This window comes from Protobothrops mucrosquamatus, unplaced genomic scaffold, assembly GCF_001527695.2.
Source record: "Protobothrops mucrosquamatus isolate PMUCROS unplaced genomic scaffold, P.Mucros_1.0 scaffold1864, whole genome shotgun sequence".
NCBI classification, from domain to species: domain Eukaryota; kingdom Metazoa; phylum Chordata; class Lepidosauria; order Squamata; family Viperidae; genus Protobothrops; species Protobothrops mucrosquamatus.
Genome location: NW_015387993.1, coordinates 126,812 through 144,779, shown reverse-complemented (window position 1 = coordinate 144,779; position 17,968 = coordinate 126,812). Strand labels below are relative to the sequence as shown.

Sequence of the window (17,968 nt, the reverse complement as noted above, 5' to 3'; positions counted from 1 at the left end):
CACTTTACCATGGGGTAGATGAGAGAGGGAGAGGGAGAGGGAGAGAGAGAGAGGGAGAGGGAGAGAGGGAGAGAGAGGGAGAGGGAGGGAGAGGGAGGGAGAGAGGAAGAGAGAGATATCATGAGTTGAAGTTCGGTCTTGGGCATGAAGCCACATGGGTGACCTTGGGCCAGTCACTTTTTCTCAGCCCTAGGAAGCAGGCAATGGTGAATCACTTCTGAAAAATCTTGTCAAGAAAACTTCGGGGACTTTTCCAGCAGTCTCTGAGAATTGTGTGAAGAGAACAAATATATGTATGATGTATGTATGTACATTTCTTGACGTGCACATAATTATGGATAGGGTCAAATCACGGCCAAATCTAGTTGGGGCAGGCCAATCTGGCGAGTGGACTCAGGACCCATCAAATTTCAGAGGAAGTCATGTAGCAAGCAAGGAGTCAGCTGAAGCTTTTACATTTTGTTAAGTTTTGGGGACAAGCAGGGAAATTCCTAACATGAAATTAGTTTTTATGCATCTTTCAAACTGATTTTTTTTTTTTTTACATCGCTGGAAAACCCTAAACAAGATTGGCCAGAATCTGCCCATATTTCTGGGTACAACAAAAAAAAATGAGTAATTTGGATTGAAAAAGGTAACAAAACTGCATGAGACACCATCACAATCTTAAAGGAGAAACAATGGCAAAGCAAAGAGGATAAGGCATGGCATGCAATCCAATCAGATCCAGGTGAAACATTGATAAAGAGATCACAAGGGCTTAGAGCTTCCGGGACAATGGGAAAACAGTACAAAATGCAAAATAACAGCTCACACCCTGGTCTTGGAATAACACACAGAGTTGTACGCCCTACGCTGCTTTGCGTTAGATGTGAGGTTGACCGATTGCTGAATTCCTTATCTCAAATCTCTGCTTGAGCTCGGACACCAGAGCTGTGTCGTGTGTGGAAAGAACTCCCTTTTTCCTGGCCTGCTTATTTACCAATTTAGGGCTGAGAGATCCTGAAACCGTGGACAATTTCCAGCTGGGTTCCTGGATCTTGAAGACCGGGGCATGCAATGGGATTGGCGCTGATGGCGGTGGAGGTGGCAGAGACGGCATCTGGGAGCTATTATTGCTGTTCTCATTTTGCAAGTTGATGGTGTCCTCCTTGACGGTGAATTTCTCTGCCACGTTGCTGCAGGACTTCTTGAAACTCAACCACTCCATCTTGATGGTCCGCGGTTGATAATTCTGCCTTTTTTTGATGATCCGTCGGGCCGGTACGATCTTCGGAGATCTTTTATTCCGCCAGAACGTGACAGTGGAGATCGAAAGGATGATCATCACCATAACCCCGATGATGCCAGCAAGGACTCCTAAGACTTTCATTGGGTTATCTTTAGTGTGCATCAGAAAGGCAGCCATTGGGCCTGTGTGAAGAGTCTGTAAAAGAGTACAAAGGGAACAGATTACACTTCCATTGGTCCCAAACATGCGACAACTAGAATGGACCGACAATCTAGACCGTTTTGATTTTCGGCACTCAGATTTAAAGATCATAGAGCCTGTCAGAAGAATAATTTGAGCTGGAAAAAATAAAAATGGAATCCAGACAGCTATGAGGAAAGGAGACCTATTTATCCCCCAAAGCAAAGAGTTTGCATTTAGGGGCAGCAGCAAAGAAAATGGGCACAGAGACATTGTTTTACAAGGGAACTTGCCCTGAATGTGGAAGTATGTGTGTGTGGGGGGGACTGATTCTAGGGTGACACCTGAGGGGCGTGTAGGTCAGGAAGGTATGTCATCTATGATGTTTATTCTTGTGAACATGCATTTCCGCTGGAAGACCTAATTTAATGAACTCTATTTGTGTTTACAAGACCTTATCCTTTGATATGTGGATTAGTTCTGAGTAACTTATTTGGGGGGGTCTGAGGAAGTTTGAGTAAAAGAGTTTCCTCCGTTGGCTATTTTTACTTGATTAACTTGGTTTCAGCTTGACTGTCAATTATCTAATGGAGACATTGATTCTTATCCATAGTGGATTCTGTTCATGTTTTAAGGGAAGATGGAAACAGTATAAACAATAAAATGTATTTTGATATAAAACTTCCCACAAGCTTAAAGAAAATCCTGGTAGCATTAGGGTGGCAATTACATAATAAAGCAATTCACCCGGGATGAAATGTAGGACTCTGATCTTTGCTACGCAATGCCGGGAGATTTTGTTAATTGCAAAATGGAAATATTCCGGAAAAATTGTTGAAAAGGGTGGCCACATGAGTGCCTATAGTACTTTACAAATTAGCCCAAAGAACCTGGAATTTCGAGGGGCAGGAGAATCCACAATAATTGTTCAATATCAGTAGATTATATTTCCTTGGACTCTCTGTGGAATTCCACCACAAAACCAGATTCAGACTGAGATAATTTCATATATATAGAAAGTACTTATCCTCTTTTGATTTCTAAATCTCCAGAAAACAAAACTATGTTTTTAGAGCAACATGTCAACGCTGCTAACATCGAATGTTTTGCATTGACAACAGATGGAAATGTAGCCATCTTTTTCCCTTTCGCTTTTAGAGTTAGATGATGATGGGAGGAGAATCTAGCTAGACATAACAACACTAAACTTAGTGTGAGAATCAAGGTTATTGAGCCCAGAGCTGATAAAGAATTGGAGGGCTGGAGAACTGGAGAGGAAGCCCGCGCTTCAAGCTAATTGGGGAATGTGATTTATGACTATTAATTGGAGGAGGGAATTGTGCTTTGATACTATGTACCCAGGGGAGGGGAATTCAGTTTTTGGCTTCGATTATGTAAGTGCGGATATTATGCTACTCGAATAAAAGATTCTTTAAGGTAAACAATGTCTTGAAGTTCTTTTGAAGAGTTTCATCTGTCGGAACCATGACACAACAGTGAAGAGGATTTGCTAAGCATATTGCTGAATTTTCCATATCAGTTATACTTTGAGGCTGCCAAATCAATTTTCAGTGGCTGAAATTGAGTGTGTTCTGTTTTTCTAGTAGTCTTTTACAGACAAAAAAATAAAACAAATCACCTCAGCACTGAGATAATCCATTTTAGTTGAAGAGATAGGCTTTTTTTTTATCTATGACAAATACCCAAGTCAAGTAATGTGCAATGTAGTCTCTTCAAGGTACCGTATTAAAGACAAATGAATGAACAGTTTGCTTAGCAATTTAACACAGGGAATGTTGTGGTGCTCTCCAAATATTTTCTGGATTTTACTCATAAGATGAAGCCTGGATATTTTCAATTTTTTCCAGTACATGACAGCAGAGTTCACCGTGGTTAGAGAAATGGTAGAAAGGAACTCATACATGAGTCGGTTGCCAAGCATCTGAATTTTGATGACATGACCCTGGGGATGCTGCAATGGTCATAAATGTGAAAAATGGTCATAAGTTACTTTTTTCAGTGCCATTGTAGTCCTGGCAAATAGATGGGGAAGAAATGGAGGTAGTGACAGATTTTATCTTCCTGGCCTCCAAGATCACTGCAGATGGGGACTGCAGCCAAGAAATTAAAAGATGCTTGCTCCTGGGGAGGAAAGCTATGGCAAATCTAGACAGCATACTAAAAAGCAGAGACATCACCCTGCCAACAAAAGTGCATATAGTCAAGGCCATGGTTTTCCCAGTTGCAATGTATGGATGTGAAAATTGGACCATAAGAAAGGCTGAACGCCAAAGAATTGAAGCCTTTCAACTATGGTGCTAGAGAAGACTCCTGCGAGTCCCCTGGACTACAAGGCGATCAAACCGGTCAGTCCTAGAGGAGATCAACCCTGACTGCTCTTTAGAAGGCCAGATCCTGAAGTTGAAACTCAAGTACTTTGGCCACCTAATGAGAAGAAAGGACTCCCTGGAGAAGAGCCTAATGCTGGGAAAGATGGAGGACAATAGAAGAAGGGGACGACAGAGAATGAGGTGGCTGGATGGAGTCACTGAAGCAGTAGGCGTGAGCTTAAATGGACTCCAGAAGATGGTAGAGGACAGGAAGGCCTGGAGGAACATTGTCCATGGGGTCGCGATGGGTCAGACACAACTTCGCAACTAACAACAACAACAAGCTTCAAATACTAAGTTGAGTATTACCTGTAAGATGATTCAGTGCATAAACTCTGGGCATAAGGAAGGAGTACATTCACAATGGGATAAAGTCTCATAATTGAAATAAGGATATAAACAAGGGAAAAAATAAAGCCTGATCAACGATGGTGGAGAGAAAGATTGAAGTTTCCCAGCCCCAGACAGGCCCCAAATAATGTTTGAGGGCCCCCAGATTCCTCTCTTTTGATAACAATGCTGCAAAATTCCTCTGGCATAATGAACAAATGTTTATGACATACTTTCCCACCATTGAGACTTCGCCCAACCCATAAAAAAATGGAAGCTAAGATTTCGATGTTATCACAAAACAGCAGAAACAGATAAGGTGACGGGTGCATCAGCTCAACCTATGGATTATAAACAGCTAATGTTTAAGTGGAGAGCCTGTTTTATTGCTCATTTGTTAAATCAGATTTGCTATCTTGGAAAACTATGTCAGCTTCTCGGTTGCTGATACTACACCAACCTGGTGTCAACCTATAGGTAATAAAGGGAATATATAGTAATAACATCTAGTCCAGTGATGGCGAACCTTTTAGAGACCGAGTGCCCAAACTGCAACCCAAAACCCACTTATGCAGCGTCGGGTGCCTGGTGGGTGTGGCCCATTGGCTGGGTATGGCCCATTGGCTGGGCGTGGCCCATTGGCTGGGCATGGCTGTGGTGGTAACGGCAGACTGAGTGGGACTAAAAAGTTCAATCAATCAATTCCAACTTTGCAAGATCTTTTTTTTCCCCGCAAGAAGTTGAAATTGACTGATTGAACCTTTTTTTTTTTTTTTGCACATGGCGGTGGAGGCCTAAAGCGAAAAGGTTTTATAAAACCCAGCTGAAGGCCTAGGACTGGGCGACGGCACGCGTGCCCACAAAGAGGGCTCTGAGTGCTGCCTCTGGCACACTTGCCATAGGTTCCCCACCACTGATCTAGCCCATGGAATGGAAGACAGGAGCGTTCTTGTTATAAATACGGACAATTTTATATGTTTTCTGCTAGGAGGAATGAGAAGGCCATTTTGTATAAACCAAGGATCAGATAGACAGGTGATCCCTTCCTGTGAAATGTCTTTAAAATGTTCTCTGTCATTTATCTTCATTGCTTTGGATGTTGGGGATGTCAGATTGCAGATCTATGAGAAAGATCTTCTAAGGTACCTTCACATTTGCCCTGTCAACCAATTTTCAAGAAAATGGACAGCTTTTTACCCACCACAGAGAAATCATGCCCTATTGATTCCATACAGGATGGAAACTTATATATATAACTTAAATGCATTTTTATAAAGGCCCGTATATTACTTAGCCCTTTTGGCATCCATTCAAAATCCTTGACTATGTTGTAGTTATCCTATTTTGTCCACATTCATGTGTTGGTTTATAAGATTAATAAGCTGCTTCTTCAATTAAAAAAAACTATTAAAGATGAGAAAAATGTAATACTGAAGGGAAACAAAAATTAGTAAAAGAGAACCATCTCTAAAAACCACTAACTGAATCAGGGTATAGGGAGAAGTTTGATTCAGATAGAAAGTAAATTCATAAGCCATCTCCAAACTTCACTTTTGGAGTGTGTACTTCCAGTTTTTACTCCAGAATTAGTGAGGAAAGAGAAGAAGATGCCTGATCCCCAAAAGAGGGAATTTCTAGTTCTCAGTGACCATCATATTTTTAGTCTTCAGCCTTCTTTCAAATTGCAATGAAAGTTGTTTTGGTTTCCCCTGTCTTTTTCAATGGGCTGGCTTAAAGGAAATCAGTTTTTAAGTTATTTTGGATTCACAATGTTTTAGGGTTTTAAAGGCCATCATAGAAGTACTAATGAGTAGAATTTGTAATTAGGGGTAAACATTAGGTATAGGCAGTTTAAATGAGCATAAAGGTTTGTTTCAAGCTTAAGCGCTCTATAAAAATCTGACCTACTAACGGTCAAGGGAAATGAGCGGGAATAAAAGGAATTCAAGGTGGGCTGGACTTAGATCTCTTGTGGATGCGAAGGGACTCATGACTGATGATGTGTTTGACCCCCTCCCTCAGGCTCAGCCTCAAACTTTCCTACAGAAAGTTTCCGTTGGATCATACTCCAAGGTGTTATCCAACCACAATTTAATACAATTAATAGACACTGCAGTTCTCTGTTGTTTTTCAGCCATCTACCTTAATTCCCCACTTTTCTCATCAATTTTTCCTCTTCTTACCTCTTCTCTGATGCCAAGTTTCAGAACAGCTGTGGTGCTAAACGATGGAGATCCTCGATCCTTCGCTTGGACGATCACTGACCAAATGCAATCTTTGTTCTTGGTGATGTTGTGGATGACGTCCATGGATCGGATGTAAGATTTCAGTTTAATTTCTCCAGAGCTTTGATCAATATCAAACACATCGGCTGGATCGGTCTGCATAATGGCGTAGTCCACAATGTTATTGGGTTCTTCTGCATCTTCGTCTATTGCCTGTTTTGGGTTTTTTCAGGTTGATGAAAAATCATTATTTAATAAATGTTCATCTATTTTAAAGAAGGCAAGACAAATTCACTAAATGACTATTTCCTGGATCCCCAGTATGGGCCCTGGATTACACATCCATTTTCAGATTATACAGTGGAATATAGTATAATACAGATGATAGAGTGGAATCAGATTGGCTTCTGGAACGTAAGCTTAACTATTAGAATTTTGAAATCACGTTTTCTTTTCAAAACTTGGCTATTGTATTCCTGCCAATTTTTTCTTTGTCGGTTTGCAAAATTGGACAGTGATGACAAGGGTGATGAATCATAATGGTGAAATGGAACCATTCCCTCATTATAAATTTGAGGAGATGGTGGTGTGGAGGGGGGAGGGAACTGGAAGGAACCCAAAGCTTTCAAAAATAAATATTATTTGATTTATATTTCATGATAAGCCAATCCCACCAAATAAGGCCCACCAGCTATATCTCAAAATTCTAAGAGAGAAACAGAGAGATATTTCTCAATTATTTCTTTCTTCGTTGTTCAGTTGCAGAACTTTCTCAGTGTGATTGTGTCTTTTACTCCTTTCTAGAAAGGATCTTTTAAAAATCTTTCTGCATTCCTTTCTAGAGATGGTCTTTTGTTTTTTTTCTTCCCACCTGCACGATGAGTGTTTTCTGCTTTCATAAGCCTTTCCCATTTATTCACATCTATACAAAAGTACGAAATATCCTCTGAAGTAAGTGACACTTGATCGGTGCTCTTGCTGACACAACTCACAGGGAAGGACGACTTCCATTCTTATCCACCTAATTCTGTAACTTAAAAATTAATATTGCCCTTTGGAAATATGATAACATTTAGCTGAGCTGTGGAGTGCTTTGGATTCATTTCCCAAAAAATGCCTTCGAAAGTCACTTCATTTTTTTCCTCAGGATCACAGAGAACCAGTGATCCTGGAAGAAGATGTAGCTGCTTTCAAGAGTTGCAGACAAGTGGTATGTCAACGCTGCTAACATCGGATGTTTTTGCATTGACAACAAAGGGAAATGTAGCCATCTTTTACCTTTTGCTTTTAGAATTAGATGATGCTGGAAGGGGGGATGTGAACGAGAGTCCAGCTAGACATAACAACACTAAGCCTAGCATGAGAATCAAGGTTATTGTAACCAGAGCTGATAAGGAATTGGTGGGCTGGAGAACTGGAGAGGAGACCCGTGCTTCAAGCTAATTGGGGAATGTGATTTATGACAGTTAATTGTAGGAGGGAATTGTGCTTTGATACTATGTGCTCAGGGGAGGGGAATTCAGGTTTTGGCTTCGATTATGCACTGCCAAAGTTATGCTACTCAAAATAAAGACTCTTTAAGGTAAACAATGCCTCAAAGTTCTTTTGAAGAGTTTCATCCGTCGGAACCATGACATGCTACTCTCATGTTGTCATGTTCTCCTTTCTGGAGACGAATCCAAAGCACGACACAGTCCCTATTATTTAGCTTTTAAGTTTCTTATCATGAACCATCACATCTCAGAGAGCAACAATAATTTGACCCACCTCAACTTTTACTGGGGATCCAATAATCATGGTTTTTTCCTGAATATTCTCACTGAACTCTGGAGAGTGATCGTTGACATCCAGGACGGTGATGAAGACTTCAGCCAAGCTATGTTTTCCTTCAATATCTTCTGCCTTCACAAAAAAATGGTACTTAGAGTTGATTTCTGCATCTAGGATGGCCCATGGTTGAGTGTAGATAATCCCAGTAGATGGATGAATCAGAAAACTGGTGAGGAAATCGGTGAGGATTATGCTGGTGACATATTCAGAAAAAGACGCGCCCTATAGCTCAGAATCATTGTTGTCAAAATTATTAGAGATTAGAAATGATCTACTGACTAATTTAGTTACGTATCCCTTTAATCATTTTGCAACATAAAGTTAAAAAATTTACATAATCTCCTATTCTCCAAAGCCTTCAGAATTACTGCAATAAAGTTAGTCTTTCAGATTTGAAACTCATTGAGGTTTTTTAACAATGACAAAGACCATTTTTAAAATGTAAAGACACAAGACAATGAGTAGAATTGCTGAGGTGACTGACTTGGGATGAAGCATTTCATAACCTGGGAGAGTAGGGAAGGACCACAGAGACAATTTAGTCCATAAACTAATCAGATTTGGTTACTAATTAGATAGTATGATCCTGGATTGAATAACTGTCATCATTCTATTGTATTCTATTCTGTTCTGTTCAATGTTCAATGTTCAATGTTCAATGTTCTATTCTATTCTATTCTATATTCTATTCTATTCTATTCTATATTCTATTCTATATTCTATTCTGTTCTGTTCTATATTCTATTCTATATTTATTCTATATTCTGTATTCTATATTCTATATTTCTATTCTATTCTATATTCTATTCTATTCTATATTCTATTCTGTTCTGTTCTATATTCTATTCTATATTCTATTCTATATTCTATTCTATATTCTGTATTCTGTATTTTATATTCTATATTTCTATTCTATTCTATTCTATTCTATTCTATTCTATTCTATTCTATTCTACTTATCTATCTTCTATATCTATGTAACTATATATCTGTCTGTCTGTCTGTCTGTCTGTCTGTCTGTCTGTCTGTCTGTCTCTCTCTCTCTCTCTCTCTCTCTATCTATCTATCTATCTATCTATCTATCTATCTATCTATCTATCTATCAACTATCATCTATCATCTATCTTGATGGGATAGTTGATAGGAAGCAACATTGTCACAGAAACTTCATGTAAAAGTAAGTCTTCCCACAATGAATACATCTTGAGTTGAATGTTAAGGAGATTTTTTTCTGTCAATACTCCGAATGGAGTCCTTCAGAATAGTAGCAAGAAATACTGAGAATTGCAGTATGAAGCACGCAGTTCATCAGATCTACAGATTACAGTAGGAAAGGGTGAAGACTATTTCTTACTGATTGCTATCCTATAGAACCAAAATGGCAGATTTTGCATTTAATCTCATCCGTATCTGCTCCACTCTGGAGACAGCAGTTCAGAAAAAGCTATCAGTCCCTCTTCCATTTCAAATAATAGATTTATAAGAGACTTTCATATAGACATTTGATTTGAGGAGAAGAAAGGAACCAGGAAGAATTTTGCTCCTTCCTTGTTCCTTGCCCTAATTAGAATAAGGTTGGAAATAAACAGGAATGCAAAATTATCCTGCTTGAATAGGATGAGCAATTTTCTTTCCCTTTATTATGCCTCAAATATGCATTCCTGCATTTCCCCTCAAAATATTCTATTTATATTAAAAGTATATATATACGAGCAGAGGCTTGCAATCGGTCACATTGCAAACTTACAGATCTGCTCCTGTTCCGTAAATTGAGTATTTTAATTCGCCCCAGAGGCCTGAGTCTGGATCAATTGCCTGTGGAAGAAAATGAAACGACTACAATGGGAAATTCACAAGATTCATGTTATTATGCAGTTCTGAAAATTGTTGCATACCTTTGCCGTACAACAAATCATGCTAAAGAGTCAACATCAATTTACATGTAAGTGTATATAGTAAGTTATTGGAATGGCTTATTTTTCAGGGGAATGAACAATTTTGGGGTGGAAACTTTTCTTTCTGCTACTTCTTCAACCCAAAAGGTCACTATAATCTAATCTAAGAGGAGGAGTTTTTATGTTTCTTTTTGCAAATTTTTTTGCAAATTTTTATGCTTCTTTTTGCAAATTTTTGGAAGATTACCACGCTTTCTAAAATACAGGAGGTATGAGATCTGATTAATGTCTATGTCCATTGATTTAGATTTGTCAATAAATGTAACAAAGGAGGACACTTTTGAAGGAAATGATGCCAAATAGCTACACTATTTGGTTAGAACACAGAACACAAAATGATAGGATGGGAAGGGACCTTGGAGGTCTTCTAGTCCAACCCCCTGCTCATGCAGGAAACCCTATATCATTTCAGGCAAATGGCTGTCCAATCTCTAATTAAAAACCTCCAGTGATGGAGCGCTCACAACTTCTGAAGGCAAGCCATTCTACTGATTAATTGTTCTCACCGCCAAGAAATTCCTTCTTATTTCCAAGTTGGCTCTCTCTTTAATAATCTTCCATTCATTATGTCTTGTTTTATCTTCAGGTGTTTTGGACAATAGGTTGACCCTTTGTCCTCTGTGATAGCCCTTCAAATATTGGAAGACTGCTATTATGCCATCCCTTGTCCTTCCTTATGTTAGACTAGACATACCCAATTCCTATAATTGTTCATCATATGGTTTGGCCTCCAGACCCCTTATCATCTTTATTGGTCTTCTATTCATGCTTTCTAGGATGTAATACTAATACTAATACTAATACTAATACTAATACTAATACTAATACTAATACTAATAATAATAAAGTTGGAAGGGACCTTGGAGGTCATCTAGTCCAACCCCCAGCTCAGGCAGGAGACCCTATATCATTTCAGACAAATGGCTGTCCAGTCTCTTCTTAAAAACTTCCAGTGTTGGAGCATTCACAACTTCTGGAGGCAGGTTGTTCCACTGATTAATTGTTCTGTCAGGAAATGTATCCTTAGTTCTAAGTTGCTTCTCTCTTTCATTAGTTTCCATCCATTGATTCTTCTCCTGCCCCCAGGCACTTTGGAGAATAGCTTGACTCCCTCCTCTTTGTGGCAACCCCTGAGATATTGGAAGACTGCTATCATGTCCCTCCTCGTCCTTCTCTTCATTAAACTAGACATGCCCAATTCCAGCAACCGTTCCTTATATGTTTTAGCCTCCAGCCCCGTAATCATCTTTGTTGCTCTTCTCTGTACTCTTTCTAGAGTCTCAACATCTTTTTTACATCGTGGTGACCAAAACTGGATGCAGTTTTCCACGTGTGGTCTTGCCAAGGATTGTAAAGCGGTATTAAGACTTCACGTGATCTTAACATCTATTCTGTGTCATGTATTAATAGGTTGAGTATTAAGAAAGGTGTAAGGCTTTTAAAGAATGAAGTTTACTTACAGTTACAGCAACGACATTAGAGCCCCCGGGAGAATTCTCTGGGATCTTGGCAATATAGTAATCAGATGAAAAATGGGGGATGTTATCATTGGTGTCCAACAGATGAATCACAATATCAGCTGTTGAACTAAACTTCTCAGGTGTGTTCACTTCTACTGCAAGAAGCTAAAGCAGTAAAGAGGGAAGTGAGAATTTGCTATTTTAAATAATATATGAAATTATATATTATATATGTTTCCTTTCTAACAGGTTAACATTGGTGTTCAAATGGTTATAGGGAAAAGCCATCATTTGTTATCATGCATTATAGGTGGATCTGGATCATTTTCCTCCATAAATTAAAGGACCAGTATAATGTTTTTGACTCAAATTGGGATCCCTTTATCTAGTTGTAGAACTTGTATGCAAAACATATTGTACTGTAGGCCAGATTTATGCAGAAATATTGAAAATGTGTCAATAAAATATTTCTTTTAAGCACCATCATGTATATGGTAAAAGAAACTGATAAAGAAATGTTCCCAAGAGTTATTAAAAAAAGAGGCTTGTAAGTACAGATGTGTAGTAGTATGTAAAGATGCGTAAAAAGTCACCAGATGGTTGGCCTACGTCTACAGTAGTGGCCAAAATTGTGGAAACCTTGTTGGAAAAGTGTATTTTTGAGGTTTGATGGTTAATAACACCACTTTTTGGGGGGGACCATAAAATTATATATCAGTGGAAAGATAATTTAATCAAGAATGTAATGCAACATAGTTTGTTCAATTATCTCTACTGGATTCTATGAAAGGTTATAGCCAAATAACCAGAAAAAGGAAGCACAACTTGCTTAGGTTGATCTCAGGTAGCTTTCCTTCATCTGATTGTAGCCAATGAGCGTGAGTGTTTAGAGAGCCAATTGGGTGTTGTCTTGTTTTGGCAATGAGCCAATCAGATCACAGTAGGATCCAGTTATTGATGTCATGTCTTGAAGCTGAGAGGAGGACACTTGTCAGTGTGATCGCTATCAAGTTGGTTGGCTTTTTTTGTGTTCTTTCATTTAGTGAGCTTGTAAAATGTAACAAAATTAAAGACATGGTGCAAAGAGTTGACTGGTTGCCCAGAAAGGGATGTAAAATAGTATTATTAAGTGAACAAGGCTACAGTTATAAAGAAATTAAAAGAAAAATTGGTGGAAACGTAACCAAAGGTGGCATTTCTACTGTACACTTTTCTCAAAAGGTTTCCACAATTTTGGCCACTACTGTATTTGGAAAGTTTGCCCTCTCAACTGACCACAAATAAATTCTTCTTGAAAAATGACTGTGACTCAGAGTTCTTTCCTCAGAGAAATCCAGATTAAAATGACCTTGAAAAAGTTTCTCTCTAAGAATCCAGCCATGAATTATCTTGATATTCTTTGATGAAAACTACAGGTTAAGGGTATTAGAAATACGAGGTCCCACTATTTCAAACAGAGCTATCCATAGTTTGTGTATAAAATTTAATATGTGGATCTGGTCAGTGACCATTTCAGCTTCAGAACCTTTCAATTGTTTCATCTTTATTTCTCCTGTTGCTCTTCTCCAAAAGCTTTATGGAGATTCTCAGTCATCCAGGTCGTAGTTATCCCAAAGATGCTTTTCTACGAGGTAACTGGACTTTCTTGTTTTTCTTTGAAGATATCCAAGAAACTTCAGAATCAGAGCTGAAGAAGCTTCTTGGGTGAGAAGCAAAATGTCTTCAAAGAAAAACAAGAAAGTCCAGTTGCCTCGTGAAAAAGCATCTTTAGGTCTCCAAAAGATTTGAAGTTCTGAGCTAAAGGGAGTCCCAAAAGTGCTTTCCAAAAAAGCTTTTGGTTTTTTTCCCTTAAAAATGTTTCACTTCTTATCCAAGGAGCTTCAAAACTGAAGAAGATTCTTAGATGAGAAGCAAAATGTTTTCAAGGAAAAACTCAAGGAAGTCCAGTTGCCTTTTGGAAAGTACCTTTGAGACAACCGTGACCTGGATGATTGGGAATCTCCATGAACCCAGGAGAGCAAAAACAGAGTCCATTCCCTCTTTTTAATTCAACCTTGAACTGAAGAAAGTAAATACCTTGAAGGTTAACTCCTGGAACTTCTCGTAATCAATGGCCACAGAATTTTCCACTATTATTGTGACTTGGGCTTCATTTAGAACTGTTTGAGGGACAACGCGGAGAATTCCATCGGGCCCAACAAGGTGGAGGTTAAATTTAGCATTTGCTCCCTGTGAAGAAAAAGTGTGAAAAGAAATTAGCTCTGTCTAGGGTGCTGTGAAACAGCATCGCTCCACTTCTCATCCAGTATATGTCGATAAACAAGGTCTTCTCTTTATACTTTATTCCCACGTGCAACAGCCACCTCACCCAAATTTCTTTCCATAAGGATTCCTGTACGATCCCAGGAAATAATGCAGCTATTTTTAAAGTGATACAGTAGGGTCCTTGCTGTTCTCTGAGCTTGATGATTTTCTTGCAGATGTTTAATTACCCAACTAGGTAGCATCATCAATGCTACAAGGGAATGGAGTTTGCAGAGAGGAGGAGGAGGAGGAGGAGGAGGAGGAGGAGAGGAAGAAGAAGAAGAAGGAGAGGAAGAAGAAGAAGAAGAAGAAGAAGAAGGAGGAGGAGGAGGAGGAGGAGGAGGAGGAGGGAAAGAAAGAAAGAAAGAAAGAAAGAAAGAAAGAAAGAAAGAAAGAAAGAAACTATGGTGTCTTTGGTGCTTTTTGAGCTTGGTGGTTTTATTGCAGACATTTCGTTACCAAGCTAGGTAACATCATCAGTGCTAAAGCAACACATTCAAATACTATATACTTTTGCACACTCTGAAGTACCTTTTCAAGGCTGAACCCAAAGCGCTGCACAACCTTGGTGCAGGATGAGAACATCCTCAGCAAATCAACCATAAGCAAATAAAGCCAAAATGTACCAAGAATAATGATGTTTTGCAGACCTCCGCTTCAGGACGCCGTTCTATGTTCACTGGGCTGCTTTTTGTCACAGGAGCACCAACACTTTATTTATTAAATGCATTTATTTATTTATCAAATTTACTGGCCACCATCTTATCACAGGGTAACTCTGGGCACCTTACAATAACAGTTGTGAGATTCTGTCTCAAAAGTTCTTATTTTTCACCCTCAGGAAGGATACTAAGTTTTCTATCTCATGAGGGTGATTCTGAGGGACATACGGTAAAATAATGGAGATTATAGATAGCCAGTTGGTGTAGTGGTTAAAGTATTGGGCTAGAAACTCTGAGTTCTACTCCACCTTTAGGCATGGAAGGTGGTTGGGGGACTTAGGGCTTGTCCCCCCTCTCTCTCAGCCCAACCCATCACGGGGTTATTACATGAGAAAAAGCAGGAGACATAGGTTGAGTTATTCTGAGTTGTCCAAAATAAAGAGAGAACGTAAGTCTAGTAAATAAATAATACAGTCATGTTGGCTCAACTTTTAATTAAGATCTCCTTGTCCATAGACTAGATTTTATTTTCAATGGTTGCAAAGAGTACATATATCTTAAGTAAGCATATCTGAAGTTTTCTTCTTGGGCTAGTTCAGGTTGAACCTTTTCTTGAAGGTTTCCATGGCAACCCTTATCACTTTTTCTAGGGGGAGCACTAGGAGGCCTTGAGTAAATTATCATGTAAATGAATCCCATTGCTTTGCTTAAAAAAAGCAGTGTTTACCCCAGGTCCTGTATGATTATTTTTCAAAGTCACGATCTGGGATAGCTTACCTGCAGAAGGATTTGGAAAAGAAAATGGAAGAAGGAACGAGCTAGGGCATATATATCACCAAGTGATGAAGCAAATTAGTGATACTGTAATCAGGCGAGGCCAATCTCTACCCAAAGAATGACCACAAGGCTTGCTGGACATTGTCTAGTCCAGTTTCTTTTCAAAACCCAAGCTAGAAACACAGAAATCCATGGAAATCTCAAATTTCATCCCCAAGACCAAATGTGCATGGCAACATCCTGATGGAATCAATAGAGGGTCAATCTATTCTCCAAAGCGCCTGGAGGCAGGACAAGAAGCAAAGGATGGAAACTAATCAAGGAGAGAACCAATCTAGACCTAAGGAGAAATTTCCTGACAGTTAGAACAATTAATCAGAGGAATGAGTTGCCTCCAGAAGTTGTGGATGCTCCATCAGTGGAGGTTTTTCAGAAGAGATTGGACAACCATTTTTTCTGAAATGGTATAGGGTGTCTTGTTTGAGCAGGGGGTTGGACTAGAAGACCTCCAATGGTTCTTTCCATCTCGGTTATTCTGTTACTCCATATGTTAGCCTGTGACATTGCCATGTAAACATGCAAGGGGTGGAACATAATGTGTATTTAGTAACCTGACTCTCATCCCATCGATGGTCATGCTTGGAAAGCAAGTAATGGCCTCAAACAGTGATTTATTTATAGTGATATGTTTTTTTTTCAAGTTAGATTTTTTGTCAACATGCTCTACAATGGCCAAAATGTTTTTGATAGTTTCAGATGCTGCATGATTGATCTGTTTGTTTAATTTATGTTCTTGTGCTTTTGGCCCCGGATAGTATCTTAGGACTGTATTATGTTCAGCCATTACATGGTTATGGGATCCTTTGGCTTTCCTAACCAGGTTTTAGCATATGACAGGTTGTGTGAACCCAGTCCTGATATCAAGAGGAGGAAGGTAGAAGTTGGATGCCTACTGACCTGATCTGAATCGCTGACCGTAATTTTGAGGCCTCTCAAGGTTTCCCCTTCCAGTGGGTGCTCATAGATGGTGAGCTCAAATTGGTTCTGTGGTCCACTTTCTCCATAAAAGGTTGGTGGGTGATTGTTAAGGTCTACCACTCTGATGATGACTGTGGTGGACGCGTGAGCAGTCTCGTTGTCTTCTGAACTGATTTCAGAAGCCTACGACAAACAGGAAAGAAAAAAGGATAAGGAATCTTGCCAACTCAACTTCCCTTGTGGTTTTGTGTTGCCTTGTGGATGCTATTCCTTCTGCAACACTTCCGTGACTTAGAAACAGTAGAGCTGTGGTGGCACAGTGGTTACAATGCAGTACTGCATGGCAAGGCTGGAAGTTTATGGTGAGAAAGTAAGACCAAATACCTGGACTTTCAGTTCGTACACTTCTTTCTTCAGTTGAGCTGGGTTTTTAACAACAGAAATAGCTCCTGTTGTATTATTTATTTCAAATGAGCCTTCACTTCCTGTGCAAAATAGAGATAAACAAGGTTAGCCCTATGGAAATTTTAGTTCTCTAGAAAGAAGAGTCACCCAATCCTGTTGTCATGATGCAACTAGTTAAACACAGCAGGTAATGATCTTGGATGGGGTCATACCACAGAACAATAATTGGGATTTCCCCAAAGGTCTTCCTGTTTGGAGAATTGGAAGGGACTCAGAAGTTGTCCATGTCAAGGGAGAAGATAGTCTCTCCATTAAATCTGAAAGGGGACCAGAATCCAAGGAGTAATCTGCACTCGGATAGGTTCTTCTTGGTTTCTGAAGATGGGCATGAAAGCAGTCTTAGATTACCTCTTTCCTTTTAAGAACTAGTGGTTTGAACTTAAAATAGAGACCACTTGAGCTAGATCTGCTGAAATCAGTAGGATTTAAGGTAGCTATGAATGAATTAGATTGTGTTCCTTTCAGCCCGTGCTAAACGTAATTGCATCCTCATTCATCTTACTGTGATGGAATGGACATGCCTTCCATTCCTTCTTCTTTCAAAAACACACACACATATATATATTGCTCAATGTCTTTCTGGGAAAAGCAGAAGATATGTGTATTTTGAAAAGATACATTTTAAATTTCAGTAAGCCGAAGGGAAGAGATTTCAGGACCCTGGAGAGCAATAAGCAAAACCGTCTCTAAAAACCCAATTTAGAATAGAGATACTTTTTCTCAAATGAAATAGAGACTATGAATAACAAACTCTGTTCCTTTCTCTCTCGGACAGCTTCAATTGGGGTGGGGGAGATGGATCAGGCCCTATATGAGAGACAGGCAGTGGCTTTTTTTTAAAAGCAGAATAATCAGATTTTATTATTTACATTTGAAGGGCAAATTAATTTGGCACTTTTGTTCTTTTCTGCAGCTCTCTTTTAAGGTCATGTAGAATATTTTTTATATTTTCTGTAATTTTAGATTATTCAGTATGGAATGTATTAATAATAATAATAATAATAATAAAGTTGGAAGGGACCTTGGAGGTCATCGAGTCCAACCCCCTGCCCAGGCAGGAACCCTACACCATTTCAGACAAACGGCTGTCCAGTCTCTTCTTAAAAACTTCCAGTGTTGGAGCATTCACCACTTCTGGAGGCAGGTTGTTCCATTGGTTAATTGTTCTAACTGTCAGGAAG

General features: G+C 39.2%; 1 protein-coding gene across 1 annotated transcript in view; it reads right to left on the bottom strand.

The window, feature by feature from the left end:
* Window positions 1-865: 865 nt before the first annotated feature.
* CDHR1 (cadherin related family member 1) overlaps window positions 866-17,968 on the bottom strand; it is a 38,824-nt gene continuing 21,721 nt past the window's right edge. The window contains exons 10-17 of the mRNA XM_015823422.1: window positions 16,707-16,807; window positions 16,302-16,505; window positions 13,678-13,830; window positions 11,602-11,766; window positions 9,934-10,001; window positions 8,124-8,352; window positions 6,315-6,569; window positions 866-1,426 (exon numbers count right to left, since the gene is read on the bottom strand). Of these exons, the coding sequence (XP_015678908.1) occupies window positions 866-1,426; window positions 6,315-6,569; window positions 8,124-8,352; window positions 9,934-10,001; window positions 11,602-11,766; window positions 13,678-13,830; window positions 16,302-16,505; window positions 16,707-16,807 (1,736 nt within the window). The remainder of the gene's footprint in view (window positions 1,427-6,314; window positions 6,570-8,123; window positions 8,353-9,933; window positions 10,002-11,601; window positions 11,767-13,677; window positions 13,831-16,301; window positions 16,506-16,706; window positions 16,808-17,968) is intronic.